The sequence below is a fragment of the Sander vitreus genome, chromosome 12 (genome assembly GCF_031162955.1).
Source record: "Sander vitreus isolate 19-12246 chromosome 12, sanVit1, whole genome shotgun sequence".
Taxonomy (NCBI): Eukaryota; Metazoa; Chordata; class Actinopteri; order Perciformes; family Percidae; genus Sander; species Sander vitreus.
Window position 1 is genome coordinate 18298416 of NC_135866.1, and position 22045 is coordinate 18320460.

At 38.8% G+C, this 22045-nt stretch overlaps 1 protein-coding gene across 1 annotated transcript in view; it reads right to left on the reverse strand.

Moving 5' to 3' along the window:
* LOC144526432 (netrin-G1-like) overlaps positions 1–21012 on the reverse strand; it is a 64326-nt gene extending 43314 nt beyond the window's left edge. Inside the window, exon 1 of the mRNA XM_078263910.1 lies at positions 20752–21012. Within this exon, the coding sequence (XP_078120036.1) occupies positions 20752–20997 (246 nt within the window). The 5' untranslated portion in view covers positions 20998–21012. The remainder of the gene's footprint in view (positions 1–20751) is intronic.
* Between the last annotated feature and the right edge of the window lie 1033 nt (positions 21013–22045).

The following is a 22045-nucleotide window of genomic DNA, read 5'->3' on the forward strand; positions in this document are numbered from 1 at the left end:
GGGTATAATCAGAAGCCCACGGCATATAAAGAGTTCTCTCAGTACATAAATTGAAAAGCAATTCAGTCAGAATCCACATCACTGGAAGGGTATAATAATGATAATATTTAACACAGTTTGTCAGCAATTATAACTTCAAATTGAGGGTCAATCCAATAAATACTCATTTAATTTTTATTAGTTCTGTATTTGCGAGTTTCCACCAACCATCCCACCTACATAAAAACAGCACATACACATAATTACACCTACATTGATACTGTATATGCATGAATACATGCAATAAATACTGTATAGATAGGTGAGATGCTTGTTTAAGATTAGAAGTAATAGCAGGGCCCTTCCAATGCAGAGGTGTTTTTTAGGAATCTGAAGTTGAGGATGATAATAATGGAGATGAGTGAATGTACATCCACCCTCTCTCCCTCTTTATCCTCTATTATTCTCTTTCAAGTGGGCAATAAACACAAGCGGTCAGACGATCAGAAAAGTTGAAAACAAGCAAACAGTTTATCCAGATTATCTAAACCACTTCATCTGGAGATGTAGCTGAATGTGATAACACTCGCTAAAGGCAACGGAACTCAAGTCATTTCATATTTCAAAGTTGAAAGTCAGTCTGTTAACTGTGACTTGTGTTTACAATAGACAGTTTGGGTAATTATTTTTTAATTTACTTTCATTTTGTCTTAAAAACCTACAGTATATGATCATCTGACTTCTTGGTCCCTTGATTTTGTTGTAGCATTGCATTCCCCAATTTCAGGAATTAACCTAATTAATTTCGAACTACTACGAAAATAAAAATTGTACTAAACCTGAAATTCCCTTTAAATTTCAAAAAGGAACTAGACTTCACCTACCTTTACGGTGCACCATTTGAGGTAAAGCTACAATGTGAAACATACAGTAATATAACAATAATGAGTCTGTGACCTGTGTGTACTTTCCTGGTTTGTTATTGAGTCCTCTTCTGTAACTTCCTCACTACAGAGCCTCTGTGGCTGCGAGAGAAGTCTCTCCCACTGGGCCCGAGGTGTTGCTGGATTAATCAGCACATCATCCCACTCGGCTTTACACCTCCTAACCTGTCGCATGCCACCTGCGGACCTGTCGCTGGCCCTTATTCATGGGGTTCACCAGAGGAGCAGAATTTGACAAATGACAGCTTGGCGATATCACTTGTCTATGATTCAGTGTTTAGGAAGTTGAGCCACATCAACAAAAATGGCGTTTATTTGAGCTCAAGCACCACTTGGCAAAATCACAAGGTGCTGATTTTAAGACCACAATAAAATCTCAACTTTCAATCAGTGCAAAAGGGCAAGCTCTCTATGCCCTGCACTCACATGGAACTTCAATATAACTGAGGATGATATGTTTGTGGCGATACACAGAAGCCAAGCTAAAAAGGATGATATCAAGGTAGATCTCAGTGGGGGGTTTTTTTTGAAGAGGGAATGCTCAAGTGTACGGCAAACACAGGGACTGAGTGTTGATCCTTTCAGGGCTTGGTATAAGCCCTGACGGAAGAGACAGCTCAGATGAGCCATGGTGAGATATTGGGAGAGTCAGAGTTTTGGCAGAAACTCAATAGAGCTTTAATGACCTGCAGTCAGGGCCAGCAGTGGCTCACAACAGATCCAGGCATTTCATTCTTCTGACCTTCAGAAGAATGAAGGACAGGAGGATTGCTCATCTGACCCGTGAGTGCACCATCATATCACATCTGCGGTTAGAGGGTTATGAACGTCTGAGACCTGACAACAGATAATCGCCATTCAATATCATGCATGTACAGCACAAAAGGACTATTCTACTAGCCAACCATTGGCTTACATTCAATTTTGTATAGAATGAAAATCAATTAGTCCAAACTTTATTGAGTATTGTAATCCAGTGATGGCCAACCTAGGGGTCCTAGGATAATTTTGAAGGGTCACAAGAAGGACTTTTTTTGTGAGATATTTGATACATTAAACTCTTTAGGCCTCGAACAATTTAAACAATCAGAGAAGGAAAAACTGTTCAACTGCTCATAAATGGCATTAACCTGTGATGATGTTTCACATTAATCAAGAAGAATGGTCAAAGTTGGTGCTATAGAGATTAGTTTATCTTGACTTTTATTTTCTAGTATATATATTTTTTTTATTTAACCTTTATTTATTCAGGGGAGTTCACTGAGAGGCAGCCTCTCTTTTGCAGGAACGCCCTGATCACATTCACACAGTTGCACACATTCACATCTGGAAGCTGCCTAGCACAACTCTCATAGTCTGATCTGCTGGCCACTGAGCAGCTCCACTGGAGTGGTTGGGGTTAAGGGCCTTGCTCAAGGGCACCTTAATGGTATTAATGAGGGAGGGACAAGCTGCTCTTTCCTGTAGAGAAAGATCACAATACCATTATTGCTAGGGTTTTGATTTGTAGGTAAAAGTTGAAATGACAAATCAGGGCCCCATTTCAGAAAGCAGGTTTAGTGAAAACTCTGAGTTTGTTAACCCTGAGATGAGGGAAACTCTGGGTTTTCTGTTTCAGAAAGAGAGGTAACTTAACCTCAGAGTCAGTTACTATGGTAACTGAGCCTGTGAACCTAACCTGGTCGGGAGCAGGTTTTCTTCAATAAACCTCGAGTTTCTCTCAGTCTCCTCTCTCTGACACAGCGCTCTTTCATTTCCTCATTCATTCAGTCTGTATCAGGCGCATCTTAGCAAAGTTTGTTATCTGCATGAATAAAAAAACAGTGTTGGTTTATTAACCATGTTAGGCAGACTATAAAACTTTTTATTTATTAAAACAAGACATTTCCTTTTGTCGACGATCCCGTTGATGAAGAAGCTGTATTACTTCTGCTTTACTTCGCAGGGTGTTATATGTCGGGAGATGATACTGAAGCCCCGACATTTTAATTTTCAGATAACTTACTATTTGAGCGGTATCGTTTTTCTTCCCAGTCTGTTATGCACCCTAGGCTGCATAACCTTATCCGTCCTTATATCACTAACGTCACCCATCTTGGGCATGCTCTACATCCCAGCAGATTATTTGTGTCACATAATTTTTTTTTGAAAACGGCAGTTTTCTTTACAACATTGGTGATGCGGAGCATTTTAGTAAAGCCACTGTAGCAAAGCGCCGTCAGAAGACTGTGACTCGCTCTGAAACGTGTTTTAAATGTTTTTGTAGTGTTCCCTGGACACAAACCAGTAAGAGCCATTAAAAATATGTTCCACATGATTGCAGGTGAATGAGGTAAACCCTTTGAAATAAAAGATTATGAATTATAATTCTGTTAATGATGGTGCTGCTGAGTGGGATTAGTAGGTGTAGTGCTTTTTCGCCTGCAGTATTGCACCTAAATGAAATTGATTATAGGTTTGATATAATTTCACCAGTAATATTAGGCTATAGCCTACTTATGATTAAATATGATATACACTATATTGGAATATACGCATTTACTCTAGCAGCACTTTTCTCCCATGCAAATTCTCTCTCTTTGCAGCAGCTGCTGTGTTGTTTTTTTAACTCGCTGTATGTGCGCATGAGTATTTCCGCCGAATTGTTTATTTGTGGTTGTTACCATGGTGAATCGTATGTATCATCGCTCCATTCATGCTGCTTTTTTATTGTGGTGGCGCACGCGTGTGAACCTACTCTGAGTTGATTGAACCAACTCATATCAGCTGTTCTGAAATCGAAAACTCAGAGTTTCCCATCTCAGGGTAAATCAACTCAGACATCAGGTTTAGATTCAGAGTTTGTTAAACCTCCTTCCTGAAATGGGGCCCAAGTTCCTCCAAGTGTCATGTGTGAGGCTGCACACAGCCAACAACACAATGAATATATATGCATCAGGTGGTTCAGTAAACAGCACATCAGAGGGTGCAGAGATGATGGCTGTAATGGTGCCATTGTCTGATCAAAACAAAAACACAAACTTCTCCTGGTGCTCATGTTTCGATTTGTCACATGCCAAGCACTCCGCCCTTTGGATCATAGCCCTTGCCAAAGCAGTCCCTTTGAGAACTGCAGTACAGCCAGTCTGGGCTTTTGAAGTACACTGCTTGGCAAATAAACTGCGCCGCAATCCAGCCTTGATTGGAATTCACGGGGCGCCAGTAGACGAGGGGAAACGCACTCCACATTAATTAACACCTGGCCTCATTATCTGTCCCATGTGGTAGAGTCCCACTGGGGTACATTTAACACAGCCTTATTTATTATCATGGGGGATGGTGGTGGGCTTTCATGTGTGTGCATTTGCGTGCATGTGTGAAAATCTCTGTCTACATACGGAGAAGTGAAGCTAAGTAATTAGTACATATGTATTTGTTGTTTTGTGTGTATTTTTTTTATCTGTATGAGCATTCCTGTATCTTCCTATGTATTAGTGTGTGCGTGGCTACATGATTCTGCATGTGTGAGCTTGGTTGTTTGTGGGATTAGATTCCCTCTGATGTCAGGATTCAATAAAAAGCTTTAACATTGCTATAATGAGAGGGTGTTTAGTCTCTTTGCTGGATCTTTCCCTCTCTTTGCGGTGCTCTGTATTCCAAATTAGCTTTTGGATGAAACACTGCCTGCTTGTATGGTAAGAATTGATATATCTCTTGTCAAGATACTTTAGAGGGAATACTTAACAAGTGCAGATATTTGTGTTGAAATTAAACACATCAGATGAGTTTTACAAGCATCTCTTCTGATCCTGTAGAGATAGAGTATGGCATTCACATTCAGTGGCAGTCTTTATCTTTGGATAAAACCCATTTGACAAGATTCATGTTATAAAACGTATAACAAATGTAAAGTTTTTTTTAAATTTTATCACACTGCACAGTCTTTGAGAATGTTGTCTAACAATGTAACTTCCTTTAGAACTATTGTTTACATTATGGTTTGTGCATGACCATATATACATGTTAATGAGCTAATGAGCTGCTGGTAGATAGCATGGGAAAACCCTGACGAACTTCCGGAAAATTTGAGATTTGCTCTGCAAGTCAGTCTGGCCAAGAGCCCATTCAAGCCCATTTCCAATTTTTTCAAATCGAGGCACCAATCACAACCGTTGAGGCGGGCTTTACACGATGACGATAGCGCAGCGATGGCAAGCAGTTTTTTGTTTACATTCAACATGACGGCCACCGCACTGAAGCGCAACTGCGTCACCTGGATCGTTGGTCTGATTGGTTGACGGACTATCCAATTGCAGCCAGAGGCATTTGAGCAGCGTCCGTTGGGATGTGAATGAAGCTTGCCCAGACCCTCTCTCAGTTATAACTGAGAGTGGGTCTGGTGTCAACCAGGCTAGCTGGTAGGCATATAGTGAGAGCTATGCTAGCTGTTTTCCCGCTTTTAGTGTTTAGCTAAACTAAGGTAATCACCCCATCAAGCTCTGGCTCCATACTTGATGCACAGGCATCGTTGTAACAATCCTCTCGTATGACTCTTGTTGTGAAGAAAGAAAATTTAAGTTTTTAATGTAAATATAAAATGCTGAACACCTTTAAGCACCATCAAGATGATTTGCAATTGGTCATCGCTCCTAATTTGTGTGTCAGTGTTTCAAACTATTTTAATCCCGGACGAAAGCACCATATAAAATTACCATTGTCTCCACGAGTGACTAAACTGATAATTGCAAGGTTAGCTGTCCTTTGCTAAGCTACCAGACTTCTGTGTGTTCTAAATCTTGATTGTCATTTATCACATAAGTAACAATTTACTATGTAACCCAGAATTGTTCACACAAACCCACATTTCGTGATCTACTCTATTTCACTCCTATTCGGCCTTATAGTGTGATACAATTTAAAACAAAATGAAAATGAAAGTGTAATCCATTTGTTACCCCAGAATACCTCCACCCTAACAATACACTGATATTCTAAAATCATTGCATTATTGATTTTGACTCTTGCTGGTTTCATATAAGCAGCTTTAAAAAGCGCAGAGGGATTCTGAGTGCTCTCTCATTGGGAAGAAAATCAGAGGAGACAAACTCAGTTCTGAGCCTTTTACAATGAGATGCAGGGGTCATCGCAGAGAAATTGATAGAAACTGGGATGAAATTGAGAGAGCGAAAGGAAAAACAAGAGACAGCGAGAGTGAAATTGCTGCATTGTTCATCAGTGTGTTAGCTCATTGTGTGTCAACTCATCCTCCCTCTTTTCAATCTGCATAGTTATTAGAGGCTTTTATTAATTTGAAATGCCAACGAGACGAATAAAGCATTACTGAAATGTCAGCCCTTTCACTGAGCATGATAAAATCGCATCAGCCACTTTTGGAAATGGACATTTTTCCCTTCTGCACTTTTATCCTTACCTCTCCCTCTCTACAGCACAGTGTCTTTCACTCTTCCTCAGAGATCGATATGGCCTGACAACATGATGGCTGGGTTTCCTAAGGGGTGGTGGGTCGCAACAGTTGCCTCTCATCTCACCATTATTTCTCTCTTTCAAGTCTTACCTCTTCGACTCAATTCATGATTTCTCGCAAACAAAATTACAAAAAAATTCTGCTGTGTGATGCTTGACCTTATCTAGGGGATGTTAGAGGGAACACAATGCAAAGTTAATGTGCTGCACGTATTAACAGCTGTAAGGTGTAGTTCAACATTTTGGGAAATACGCTTATTTGCTTTCTTTCCAAGAGTTAGATGAGAATATCAATATCAATGTCATGTCTATGTGTTAAGTATAGAGCTGCAGCTTAGATGTATTTAGCCTAGCTTGGCATAAAGACTGGAAACAGTGAGGAAGAGCTAACTTGGTTCTGTCTAAAGACATTTATCTATGAAAATGAATTGATTTCAAGAAAGTTTAACAGTGATAGATACAAACAAAAAACTAGGGTAGTTATGTCATAAAAATGTGTTTCATACATACTAGAAACATTTTTCCAACAGACATGTCTGAACTAGCTGCATTTCTTGAGTTGTGACCTTTAACCTGGTGTTTGTTAAATGGTGTTCAACTGCTTAAAACAGAAACGTTATATTAGAAACAATATTAGACAAATTTAAATATAAAAAAACTAGAATCCTTACCTAGATTTATAAAGTAAACCACACAACATGTTCCAAGGCTGGATTTCTACTGTAGTTATTTGCATTACCGGATATGTCAGTGTGATTTTGAATGAGTTTTTAGCACATCACCAAACATTTAGAATGTATCCTTCGACTGAAATTTCACTACGCAACATTAAGCCACTGCAAGAGACACTACACATTTGTGTTATCCTACAATATCCTAATGGATATCACATTCTAGCTATTCTATTACATTCAGGAATAGGTTATCTGCTGTGTTTCCATGTTAAAAAGGCAAGTGTGGCCTTTTTAAAAAGGCTGTCTTGTAACACAGACTTTTGAGGTTAAAGCTTTTAAAGAGTTCCTCTCCCATGAGATAAATGCTTGATTGCTTGACACTTCCCAGTCTGGCCAAAATTATAGACTGTCCTGAGGGAGGGGAAGTCCTTCACATTCACATGCACTTCACTGCTAAGAAAGAAAAAAAAAACCATTGGCAGATGGGTGAGCCAAGTTGAGTTTTTTTGGGCAGCAACAGAGAGCAAGCCTGCCAAATAGCTTTGGAGTAATTAAATTATTGTATCTTTTACAGGAATCCCATTCAGCTTGTCAGACATAAAAAGATGCTGAATGTGTGTACAAGCACTGAAAGCTGGGATAGCGCAAATAATTCAATTTAATGGTGAAGGGATTCTTTTTATTTTTCAAAATTACAGTGTGGACAGTCCTGTTACCCTGTTATTTCTTTATTGAAAAGGTAGAGCTGAGATGGACATGGCAAAACAGGAGGAACAGGAAGCTCTCTGAGGGGGGATGAGTCAATATCAAGCTAGCTGAGGCCCACGGATCGCCACAACAACGTCATCACTAGGAAAGTACTTCATTCAAAGCTCTGAATTACTGTCGCTCTGAGAACTGCTGTCTCATTGGTACTGACAGGCACCACACATGCTGATATAAGAAATTGTTGAGGTGTAAGACAAATACGGTAATTCAACTATGAAACTTTCATACTTGTATTACAGTATGCCTTTGCCAGGCAAGTGGAAAAGATGATTTGGCATGTGAGTCTACAGCAAATTATTTAAATGTTTCTGGACTACTGGAAGCAAGGAAGCTGAGTCATAGTGAGGTGAAAGGATTTCCTTTAAATCATTTCAAAATACTATCTAATCTCCTGCAATTTGGGTGCCATAGAAGTAAATGCTAATGAGATTTGTCTTTGTCATTGTGCTTTAAAATTCAAACCTAAAGGGAATAGAAAATATTGAATCCCTTATGTCCATTGATCTAGAATAAGAAGTAGCGATGCAGTCAATTCACTTTTAGTTGGCTGATTTTCACATGTAAAATTAAAACTACAATTGGCAAACGTGTAGAAATACAACTGTCCAAATCACACAAAGAGGGTTCCAGTTTTGGCATTGTATGATTTAATCTAGAAGGCTAGTCTCACAACTAATACTATATGACCTTTACTTTGGTATGAGCAATCCCACACTGTGTGGTTTGGTGAAATGAGCACACTGTGTTTGTTTATTTATGAAACAATTTCTGAGTACAAAGTTTTTAATCAGGTACAAATTAGATATACAATATTCACAACATGCCATGTTTTTTTTCATAGCTTGACCTTCACACCCAATGGAAGTGTCAGTCTGATTGCAGCCATTGATACAAGTCCAGCTGGTCAATAGCTACATTGAACTCGATGCATAGGGTAAAACGTGTCCAAAAGCTGATTATCAACTAACTTCAGCCCAAAAGTGCAGTTGTGATTTTCTTTCTCACACATCATTACCTAATTGTGACTGATAGGGCTTATTAAACGAAGCGACGTGAAAGTACAATGTGATCGATCAATCAATCACCTGCTGAGCTGAATCTGACACATCCTGTTGCATCAGCTTGTTAGCAATGTGGTTATCAATGTCGTTTCTTGACTGTTTAAACAATAACCTAACTCTAAATATAAATACTTTGCTTTGGAGTGGTACTGCTCGCTTTCCTTAAAGCGCCCATATTATGCTCATTTTCAGGTTCATAATTGTATTTTAAGGTTGTACTAGAATAGGTTTACATGGTTTAATTTTCAAAAAACACCATATTTGTGTTGCTCTCTCTCACTGCTGCAGATCCTCTTTTCACCTGGTCTCTGTTTTAGCTACAGAGTGAGACCTCTTTTCTTCTTCTTCTTCTGTACTATCTTTGATTGCACTCGCACATGCGCAGTAGCTCAGATGTAGATCAAGTCAGCTAGCTAGCTCCATAGACAGTAAAAGAAAGGCTGTTTCTCCTACTTCGGTCAGTTACAAGGCAGGATTAGCCGGGAGACTTCTAAATGAGGGCGCACATGTAAGTAGTTCTTTTGTAGATTATGGTGAACTTGTGTGTGTTGTAGCAGTGCTTTGCTATTGAGAACGAGGTAGCATGCTACGAGCTAACGGTTGCGGTTAGCCACCAATCGGCACAACTTGTGACGTCACAAGCCGTGCTGATTTTGAACAGCTCACCCAGAGACTGAAGGCAGGACACATTCAGAAACTGTATCTCACTCAAAACAGCATGGATGGATTTTTTTCAAAGTTTGTATGCGTGTGGAAGCACCAGAGACACAAAAGAACACCCCAAATCCCAGAAAAAGTGTTTTTTTCATTATATGGGCACTTTAAAGCTTTTTTAAAAAAAAAATAATGATGGATTTTCTAAAAAATTTAAAATTTCTTCTGACATTAGGAGAGGCACCACAGGTCTTAAACACTGTGGGGAAACAAGACTTCAACTACAATTATGTTGGTTTTACCATGTCATAATAATAAAATGTGTTCTGATATTTCTGCATCACTTGAATTAAATTAGCCCAGCCCCAGCTGTGTTAAGTGAAAACACACGTCACAGTTTGACTACATCATGTCAAACACAGTGGACAAACATAACATTAAAGTCCATAAATGTTTGACATTGTGCCATGCCACCCAGTGGTTTCATCAAACGTCAGTGAAAGTAGCAGAGTGTAAAATAGAATATGAGAACTGTGCAATCTGTTTCACAGAATGATAGCTGTTTACAAAACATATTATATTAATAATATGTATATTAGAGAACTTGAATAAATAAGATAATGTACTGTATATATCTGACAATGATTGTATAAGTAATAGACAGTCTGATGTTATTGTAAGTTCAGTTTACAGCAACAAAAGGAAACCTGCATTTGGGCTCCTGACGTCCTGACGCCTACGAAAAAATATTCTAACCTGTCTTTTCAAGTATTATGTCTACTTAAATTTTTTGTTTTTAAAGAATGAATGCATATGGTTATAGGCCCTCATTTCAGACAGCAAACATGCATTCAAATGTTAAGCTGTTCAGACAGACTGTCTAGTCAAACCACAATGCCCATCACTTTCTTTTATACTGTATCTTCATGCATAGTTCATCTGTGTTTGTATTTACAACCCTCTAAGAATTAACCTGTCACAGATCCCAGGGAATAATGCCGACATATCTCTATTTGTCAAGTGCTCATTTCATATGGAGCATCCAACCTCCACATGTTCAAATAAGGCATGGATATTATGCATCATCATCTGACAGAAAATAAATTAAAAAGCCAGGAGACAAAAGAGGTGGCAGGCAAGTGAAAGAATAAATCATGACACCCTGCTCTCCTGGAGTCAGGGGACATGTTGCATGTCATCTCGGTGTCTTGGTACGCAGTGGTGCGATGATGATGTGCTGGGCAGGGCCAGTTCAGAACAGAGTCAAGGGCACGGGGTTGACGGGAAGCTAAACGCTCCAACTGTTTCCTGTCCCCAAACAAATAAATGGATGAATGAATGAATGCCCTGCCCCCCCTCCCTCCCTCCCTCCCTCTAAGTAGAGGGTATAGGGATCAAATAGGCAGTTTGTGATCACAGACAAATTTGTTCCGATTTACTATGTAAAATAACTATCTGCCAAATTATTTGAGTGTCTGTGAAATTAAATGTATGTGCTATATAATGCCCGTAAAAAGTCCACAATAGAATGAAAAAAGTAATGTTTCCTGCACGGACAATTTATGGGTGTCAATTCACTCTACACTACAGAGTAAACTACTTAGTGTCTATTATACTGTTTAGGGATTAGTGAATAAGTACACAATGGACTGATGTTTGCAATATCTATAGGTTCAAAATAAGTTGAGTTGGCTAGTTGGATAAAGAAGTAATCAAACCTCACTTAAGGTTAGGGTCAGGGTTAGTATAATTAGGGCACTCAACCCTGTAGCCTAAAAATCACGCTTTTATGCAACTAGTTTGCATTAGCAAATACATTACATACATACAGGCATTAAGGTCAATTTCCAAAAGATGTTTTTTTTATTCCTCTTTTTAGTCAACTTTTGCATGGGTGTCCTAATTCTTTCACATGACTGTATATATATATATATATATATATATATATATATATATATATATACAGTGTTGGGGAGTAACGGAATACATGTGCCGGCATTATGTATTCAGAATACAAATTATGAGTAACTGTATTCCGTTACAGTTACAATTTAAATAGTTGGTATTTAGAATACAGTTACATTGTTGAAATCAATGGATTACATGACGATACTTCTCTGTTTCATGAGTTTATTCACTCTCGCAACTCCATGCATTTCCCAGAAGTCCCAATATGAAAACGAAAAAATGAGCTATTTGCGTGATAGAGGTAGAGATGGAGCTGGAACCGGCACAACAGAGCCAGGGCAGGAATGTGTTTCTATCTTGGAAATTCAAACAGCATTTCACATTAAATAAAGAGAAGGGAGAACAAAATATAACTGTGCAGTGCAACCTCTGCTTGCCAGCAACCAACTTCCTTTCAGCGTCCAAATTCCTCCACCTCCAACCTGAAGAAGCATCTTAAAGTAAGTTTTTTTTTATTAGCCAAGGGTAGTCGTCTGCTGTAGTTTTACTGGTCACCTTGCTATTTTATAGTTGACGTGCGACTTTACATTCTCCTACATGCTGATTTACTATCCCCAGAGCCGTTGAAAGACTAGCGCCGTTTGACATGTTAGCTAACGTTAGCTAAAATTAGCTCATGGTAGCTTAGACTGCGGTTAGATTTTTGTAGTATGCAGTTCGGGACTACAAATACAACAATCTATCTGCTTGTTTAGGTACACATTCAGCCAGTTGGAACAGAAGAACACACCAGAATAGGCCTGTTTAGTAAGCTGTATGTGATGGCCGCATTCCTACACTTATAAAAAGCAATTCAATGTGGAAGTAATCCAAGTATTCAGAATACGTTACTCAGATTGAGTAACGTAACTGAATATGTTACAAATTACATTTTTGGGCATGTATTCTGTATTCTGTAACGGAATACGTTTTGAAAGTATCCTTCCCAACACACACATATATATATATATATATATATATATATATATATATATATATATATATATATATATATATATATATATATATACACACTGTATAGATATACAGTATATTGCGCCTATAATATTAAACAAATGATTACAGCAGCTTAGATAAATAAACCTAGATTAACCTAGACAAAAACTCCTGTCTCTAGTTTCGCTTCCTGAACTTTCACGGATAAAAAAAAAAAAATCCTTAATCCAGGCAGCAATGACATATCCTCCACAATGTAACTGGCAAAGCAAGTTAGTAGTATATAAACATATTTTGTAGGAGAGTTGAGGAAAGGTTACTTTCCTTTCTCTTGTCCGTAATCAATTTATCATACTAAAGTCTATTAAATCAATTCTTATGGGCATGTAAGTCACAGATTGAAAGTTCACAATGACTCCCGTCATCTGCTGCATTGACTGTCAATAACGTGGTGGTCTCCGAGCAGTTTAGTGGGAGCTCTCGTCTTGTCTTTCCTTCCTAAGCCTCCGAGGGGGCCGTGTGGTGAACTGGCAGCAGCAACTCCTTTCATCCATTCTGAGAGAACTGAATAAAGTTCAGAGGAATTATAAGAATCTTCCCAGTTAGACTTAGAATAGCTGGAGTAAGCACCATTACTGAATCAGTCACACAAATGTTTATACAATTGCCAACGTGATGCTGATAAATCAGCATGGCTGCAGATACTGTGGAGCATGTGGGCAACTGACACCTAACTCAAAGCTCACATTCATTCATTTAGATCTACTGCCCAATCACTATAGATGTTGTTGGAGAAAAGAGGGCCTCACATTTTCTTCCTCCAAGATATTTCCCTGCCAGGTTTCAAACCACCAAAAAAAGGTTGTGAAAGGTTCTCTAATCAGCAGGGTACTAATCCAAACACTTCTCCACCATGGCAGTCTCAGTTAGAAATGCTTAACAGGGTGGTCTATTTAACAAAACAGAATATATTTACCCAGCAGATTCAGATTGGGAACATTTTAAGACCCTGTGGCAGCCATCTGCCAAACGCTTATTTATGTTTTGTGGATAAGCATGTCCATGCCCATTACTTGGCAACTACAAATGATTTAGTTTAACTCTGAATTGCATGAAAATTAAGCCTCCTCTCTAAATGAAGTCCACGTAATGGCCTGCCACGTTAGCGAATTGCCATTAAATCCACCAAAGCAAACCTGATTTGGACTTAAGAGAGGGAGAAAAGTGCTGTAATTAAAAATACTCTCATGTCTGTTAACCATATCCAAAATGATTATGAGAGGTTTTAGCGACAGATGACGTCCAACTGGCGTTCTGCATTAACAGCTATTGTTCATTAGGGCCCATATGGTGCAATATTGTAATAATTGTCTCGCCTATGACCATTCAAATGGGTCTAATTGGATAATTTGTATTAATCTATAAAAATGCTGAATATCGAAAATGTCTTTTTTTCCTTACAACATAATGCATGACTTAGAAATAATATACATATTTGGAAAAGTAATGGCAACTAATCCAACCTTCCTCTTAAATGACATGTATTTCAATGTATGTGTTTGCATACTGTGTGTGAGTTGAAAAATACCTTAAACCAGTGTTGAATGATAGTGAGTGACAATGCCACAGTGCACCACAGGAGAACAGCTTTAATACCAACACATTTTGAAGAACCCCTGAAGGTCTGCAGCTAAATTTAAAAACAGGGCTAATTCCCTGATGTAGAACACCTGTCCCGTTTATCTTGGACTCTATTACTTGTCCTAAACATTCAAGAGAAAGCAGGCTTAATATTAGAACCAAAACCAAAAGGGTATCTTTACCATTTCATCCAAAAAGTAAACAACCTCAAACCTTTACTTATAAAAGATCCACTCTTGAATGATTAATACCCTTTTCATGAGCAAAGGCTGTCATAACTTTATTCAGCAGAGCTTAGTTTGGACAAAAAAACATCTTTGAGCGACAGAGATGGGAATCATAAGCACAAGAATGAGTGACGGGAGGGGGGACGAGCCATCCAGGATTCTTTGACCATCCGTGATTAGGGAAACCAACTCCTGGGGAAAGTGATTTGACTAGGTTTACTGCAGGGAACTTGGTGATTGGCTTAAAGAGCTAATTTGCATGCTGCTTTCATCTCCAACAAATTCTCAGGGAGCACCGGTGGATAAGGTCACCAGTGTCAGTCTGCCTGTGTGCCAGCTGAGAACGTAAACAGATCAAATGCACTCGCCGTTTGATCGAGTGCAGGAGGAACCTGTGTTCTTGATCATCTGGACAATGATGACCGCAAATTCATGTCAGAGGTGATCCTGGCACCTTGACAATCAGGTGTAGGGACATCTGAACAATCACATAACAAAACCTTTAAGTCAAGTCAAGGTACAGCTTGAATGTACACAATGTTAAGCGGTGTAGAATGCTATATTCTATCCATGAGGTGAACAGGATCTTTTAAGCCCAGTTCAGACCAAAGATTCGCAATGAGACTAGTTGAAACTTGCAATTTCTTGCAACCAGCCGGTCTGCAGCGTTCTAAAACCTGCCAGTTCACACCAATGTGACTAGACGAGACAGTGTATCATCTCCATTGCAACCACTATTTGTACTTCCGTTCTAACTTCTGCATTTTAGGCTTTTTTTTGCAGCTGGCTATACCATTCGTTTTGTCTAAATATGAATGTGGCTAACATTAGTGATATTGAGATGCTTGCTACAGTTGCATTTCTAGTAATGAATCAGCGAAAACACGTTTTATTCACTGCTTTGTTCTAACACCGCTGGGCGCACCCTCTCTTCAGTCACTCTCTATCTCGCTCGACCATATGACGTTACCGTCCTTTCGAGTGGTTGTTGAGGCTCCGTCTAAAACTCTGCCATTTCGACCAGCTGTTGTAAGTATGTAACATAAAAATAAAATGGATTATGGATCATTTTATTTCTATAGTTTGTAGCTGATTTTACCAGCTGGCTTCTCTATTAGCTGTTGAAACAGGTGATGTCCCTTACGCATAGACGGCACCAGGGAGGGGCTAGGGGGTGCTGTAGCTACCCCTAGGATTGCCATAGCACCCCCTTAGCACCCCCAAGAAATTGCTGTGGTTGATTTATAAATAAATAAAAAATCGTTAATGTGTAAATAGTATAATTTATATTTGAAAAATGAATAAATACCCCTCCTGTTGTCTTTGGGTCAAATTTGACCATTTTCAAAGTTTCTATATCAGAACATTTGGATTTCTTTCAACCAAATTGCCCAAAAGTAACATGGAAGGTTCCATGAAATGCTCTTCACAAGTAAAAGTAAGGATCAGTTTACAACTTGTATTGAATTTTTGGAGTTTTATTTAATTTTATAGAATTATTCTGACTTCACTTTGACAGTCTGTGATTATCCATCAACATACGTTCCTTTGATCTTAAATATTAGTCAAAATATATCATACTTTCTGCTTTTTTAACTCAAAAGTTAGATATAATTTCATATAGGCTACATGTGGTGTATTGACCATAAATTCCACAAAATGAGTGTAAAACTAGTGGTAATAAGTTGTTGTTAGTGTATACTGGTGGAAGTGGAAAAAAAGCGTTGAAAATGTCAAAAAATACTACAAAAACGTTGAAAAAAAACCTGTTGAAGAGACAAAAACGCGGCAAAATTAGTAAGTGTGACCCGAAAGGACAACACAAGGGATACATTAATAAAACAAACCGATTATTTTAGGCTAAAAAACACAGGTGATCGTATTCGGCCAAACGGTGCAGCACACATTGAACTTTTGACCTTACTTTCGCAGTAACGTATTCACAAAGAAGAAGAAGAGCTCAATAGTTGGAGCTGTTAGGATTAGAGAAGTCAGTCTAACGCTAGCAATGGATAGTTTTTTACTCCCTAAACGTCAAAGTGTGGAGCCTTTATCAAAATCTGTAATGAGACTGAGAGATATGGTGAATTTGTCACCAACCGGGATGAAGAAAATCGGCCGGAGGAAGGTAATCTGACCACGGCTGTGATTGCTGCTGAGGATGCTTAACGTCACCCTGCTGTACATGACATTAGACCAGGGGATCGCACAGCCAGGCCACAGTGGGTGAGTCAGCTGATAGGGGTCCATGCAAGAACTTTACTCTTATCTCTGTCTCGTAGAAGAGCATTACAGTGAACATGTGTTTTACAGAAATGTGAATAAATGGATCACCGAATCTGAAGTTATACAGCGCACTGGACCTGGTTTATTTTTAGCCCAGAAAACATGTTCGCCGTCAGTGGCTTATTTAGATATATTTAGTCACTACAGATATGGCTACATTATTTTGACCATACGTGCAAGTGTGAAAACTGTGCGAGGATACATGCGCGTGTGTGTTTATGTGTGTGTTTGGCTATGGGTGGTGTATTTGGCCTGCTGCATTAATCTTCTGAGCCACTGTATGAGAGTTGCAGTAATGATTGTTTGAACCCGGCTTGTTGGCTGGTATTTGAAATATGTTTGGTGGGCTAATCAGAGTTCTATGGTGCTGTTGTATCGGCAACTTTAAATCAACCTCTCTCGTTCGCTCGCTTAGTAAACCGCGGCGGAGGTGGGTGGGCATCTGCGCGAATGTGTGTAACATTAGCCTATTTGTGTCAAGGAAAACTCAAAATTCCAGAGCACCCTCACTTGAAACGTCCAGCAACCCCAAAGCACCAGCAAAAGAACATCTCTGGCGCCGCCACTGCCCTTACGTTCTTATCTTAGTTTAGTTTATATCAATCAGTCAATCAGTCACATAAATACAAAATCACTTACATAACATAAATAGTAAAAAAAAACAAAAAAAAAGTGTCACCTTAGTTCATGCAGTGTCATCTTGACTGATTTATAATCAATACTGATCGAAAAGGTTGAAGCATCCCTTTACGTCTTTTACGTTCTAAAACCAGCCTCTGCGACTTGAACAGCTGAGTTGCAGCGAAACCATCAGCTGGCTTGAGTTGAGCTGAGACGAGCCGGTTTAGACCGCTGCAACTTTTATCTGCGACGTTCTGAAATGGTTTTGTCTCCCAAATCTTTGGTCTGAACTGGGCTTTATGTCATATGTCGATAATCTTTGTTTTCATTGACCTGCAGTGTTTACATCAATATCTAAAACACAAATAGTGCATTTATTTAATATGGTGATTTAACTGTCTACTTATGATTGGAATTTGACTTTTTAGTTGACCATTAAACTATATAATGCGTTAGTTAAGTGTTCTTTCATTCATGACTAATTGTATTTCATCGCCTCTGGTTAAAATTTACCTATAACATTTTAAAACTTTTTTTGTTTTGTTTTTTAGATTCATGAAATCACATTTAATTATTTGATAAGGCTTGGGAGAATTTTGGCTAACCAACTGAAACAATTAAGTACATCATACTTAGAAATAATGTAACCAGACTAAGAATCTATAGTAATAAATCAAAAATCTGAGGCTGAATTAAGGCAAAGCATTGAGAGCTTAATGCTAACATCAATATCGTAACATGCTGACAATGGCAATGCTATCATTTAACAGGTAATGTTTACCATGTTCACCATCTTATTTAAGAGTGCAGTATAACCATGCTAACAATTGCTAATTAGCAATAAATATAAATTACGGCTGAGGCTGATGGGAATGCTATTAGTTTGGCAGGCATACGGTCATAAACCAAAGTATTGGACACACTGAAATTCTGACCTGATGATGGCGTTAGATGAAATTCAGGGGATCACCAGTTACTACAAATCATCCTAAGGGGAGCATAAACATATGTACCATTTGTTTTTATAGCAATCCATCCAATCAAGACATTTCACTTAAAATTACAAAGTTTACGTCGTGGAAATGCAAGAGGAAAAGTAAAAGGATCACAAAAGTCATTGGGATTCATCATCTGGGAACCATGAATATCTATACAAAATGTTTTCCCAATCCATCTAGTAGATATATATATATAGATATATATATATATATCTATATATATATATATATATATATATATATATATATATATATATATATATATATATATATATATATAACTGGGTACAGTAACTGAAAACTCTGACGATTCTAATGGCCCTGGAGGAAAAACAGCAGATCACCTATGACTGTAGGACTCTGGGGAACATAAAGGTCTTTACAAAATGTCATGGCAATCCATCCAATAGTTGTTGGGATATTTCAGTCTGGACCAAAGTGGTGGACTGACTAATGACGAACTGACCGAGCGACAAACCGATTTCCCTAAAGCCAGGCCGCTAGGGTGGCTAAAAATGTCCACAATTGCACCTCTTGTTTAGATGGAAACAAACACTCACAGTCCTGAAGAGTCCCACAGCCCCTAACTGGGTGTGTAGCATCAGGTATTAATGTGAGTGACATTATTTCAGTGCTGGAACAATCAGGATTATCACATCATCCACCAATGTCAAGAAGACAAACACATTATTTGGTGGCATTCTGCTCCTGCAGGTTAGCTCTCTTTGAACATTAAAGTAGACTCAATGTATCGTTACCATAACCTTATAATTTAAATTTCAACAAATCTCCAACAAAACCTCTTGATTATATCATTGTAACTAGCCACTAACCAGACAGGATAGTACAAGCAATGGGTAAGCAAGCATTATTCTCTAAAAAGTGACCAGTGACTGACCAGTCTCCATCAACAGCTGAGCTATAAACAGCTAATAATACCAATACTAACATAATACTGGTAATTAATCGAGTTTGAAAATACACTGGTAGTAGTATCTACAAATGTTTAAATTAAACATTTTAATTCTGAAACAATAACTATGCAGCATATTCTGCCAAAGAAAAAGAAAAAATATATATATAGTCAGTATAAAGTGAGGACTTGTGAAAATAATGAAGGCAATATTTATACAGTATACTGAATATGATATTATATATCCAAAGAAATGACAAGTAAAACATGGACAAAGTTGTGACAAAGCATCTTTAACTACCAACAGTTACTGTAGTGAAATGAAGTATCAGTCAATTTGTCTCTATTTTGCTCTTTATACTCTGTGTTAATGTTGCGTACTCAGGATAATCTAGTGGACTGATAAAGGTTTCACTGTTAGTTTTGATATAAAGCTTCACAGAACGTCACACACGACTGGTGACCGGCTCCTTTTTCATCCTACAGTGGCATTAAATGTCTCAGTGCCATCTGGAGCTGAGAAAAATAAAAACTCTCTTTTTAAAGATGCCCATTTTAATTGGTAAATATTTACTTGCAGGAGCTCTCGGGGGGCACGCATGCACACGACTTCTAATAAAGCACTTTAAAGCCTACGGGCTCTTGCTGCTTACTTTGAGTGTGATTCTAAACAAATGCAACCTGGGGTTGAACTGTTGATAATGGTTGATAAGGGCCAATGAAATACAACGCTAAACACTGCAGTTAGCATGCAGTGCATAATAACTGCGCCAGTACAATTACCTTGTCACTGTTTACCGTGTGTGTGTGTGTGTATGTGTGTATGTGTGTATGTGTGTGTGTGTGTGTGTGTGTGTGTGTGCAGTTCTGAGTGTAGTTTGACTGTGTATGTGCAATCATATTGACAAGTGTATCTGTGTCTGTGTGTGCTTATGAATGTAGGGCTGGTTGGCAAAATCCAGTATCACAATATTTTGACCAAATATGTTATATTATTATTTGAGGAGGAATAAAAATAACATTAAAGTTCTGCAATTGCATGCAGAGTTGTGCGAGAGAGCACAAAATATATCAAGGGAGCCCAAAGAGATTGAAATGAAGTTTTTTCTCCCATTGATAAAAGTGTCCCTTCTATGGCTTCATAGAAATTACAAAATATATACACACAAGACATTTGTCAACATCAGTAGTGTCGGAAAACTTTTAATTTAACTCAGCTAGACCAGACAGATGAGCTCTATGACTTGTATGCTTGTATGCTTGTGCATGTCAGTGTGAATGTGTACTTGTTCCTGTGCATATGATTGGGTTTGTGTGTGTGAGTCCATAGATGCCTTTAAGTGCGTGTGCTCATCTTCTGTATCTTTACACCTGCTTCTCCATGATTGTGCATATATTGATGTGTGTCTGTGTCAATTTGTGTGTGTGTGTGTGTCTTGTGACTGCTGCATGTTAGAACTTGTATTCTTACGTGCACACCAGGTCTGTGTGCACATTAATCTCTGCTCCAGCATGTTGCCTTGTATACACTGCTCTCTCTCCCTGACCCAGTATGCTGTGTGATCCTGCCTACAGCCTCATTTGTCTCCATCACGGGACAGGCAAGGTTTCGACTCACCAAAGCGCAGTATGTTTCTGGCGGATCTCCACACGTGATATTTGGGGGGTCGAGGGCCACTCGCAGGTACTTTGTCATGTCGGTGGCTTCTGGCTGACAGGCCATGTAGTCCCACGTCAGGCCCTCCTCTGTATAGATCTGGGACTTGCACACATCATAGTGTCCCCAGGCCGCCGGGTAATGTTGCATGGCATGTGCCACACTGGTGCACACAGCTTGCAGAGTGAACAATGCGGGCCAAAGCATCTCTGATCTAGTTCTGTATGGTGTCTGTGGAACTTTTTTTGTCTTTACAGCTGATGCTTCGTCACAGAAATGACAATATTGCTGAGAATTTTCTAAATTAACTGCAGCTTTGAACGGTGCAATGGTGCATTTGGGAACTGTGACAGCATGTTGCTACTTTAGTTTGAGCAGCTCCAGGCAATGGTTAGCACTCATTCAGTTATTGTGTCTTTGATTGCTGCCACTTCTGCCTGGCTGATGAGGTGTGTCAACAAGGGAGCTTCTTCACAAGTGTTGGGCGTTGATGAAAGGGTCAACTAACGGTCAGATGTGATGTGCAGAGAGGAGTGATAAGTCAGTGGCTGTCAGATGTCTTAGCTTGATCTCCTGTCAATTGGAGTTTTAGCAGCAGTCAGCATCCTAAAAAGACAGAAGAAAATGACAGTTTGGTGAATCAAACAGACGGCATAAACACTGTTATCATCACTATTAACAGAGGTTCTACATGGTTTAGGAGAATGAGGTGGATATGTATACGTGCATCTTACACACACACATAATATATACACAATGCAGGGCTCTGCTGATTATATGTATCCCTCATTAATAACCTTGCCAAAATCACTGTATACAATTCAAATTGAGCTTGTTCTGCAAAGCCTAATCTCCATTTGATTTTCATACAAAAAACGCTTATTTCCATGTGTCAAGTCACTACATTTAATGTATTGCTTTTTCCGATTTTCTTGCTCCTGTATTGTAGAATGCGGAGTTGCGTTTGTGCCAATGCCTTCAGAGGCATTTTGGAAATATTAAAGTAAAATTGGGAGACAGAAATGGTCTATTTGAGGAATTGCATGTTTCTCAGAGCTATCACAAGCCATCAGTCAGATTACCTAACTCATCAGGTAATAGTGCCTGGCAGCAGTCAGGGGAGACCCACGCAATGTCTCAGGTACAACGTGTGTGCAGTAGTGGAGAAAATAAAACTGAGCAGCTATATACAGCTGCCTGCAACACAGTAATGACAGAGTAAATAGGAGTTAAGTTACTGTTGAACTGTCAATGT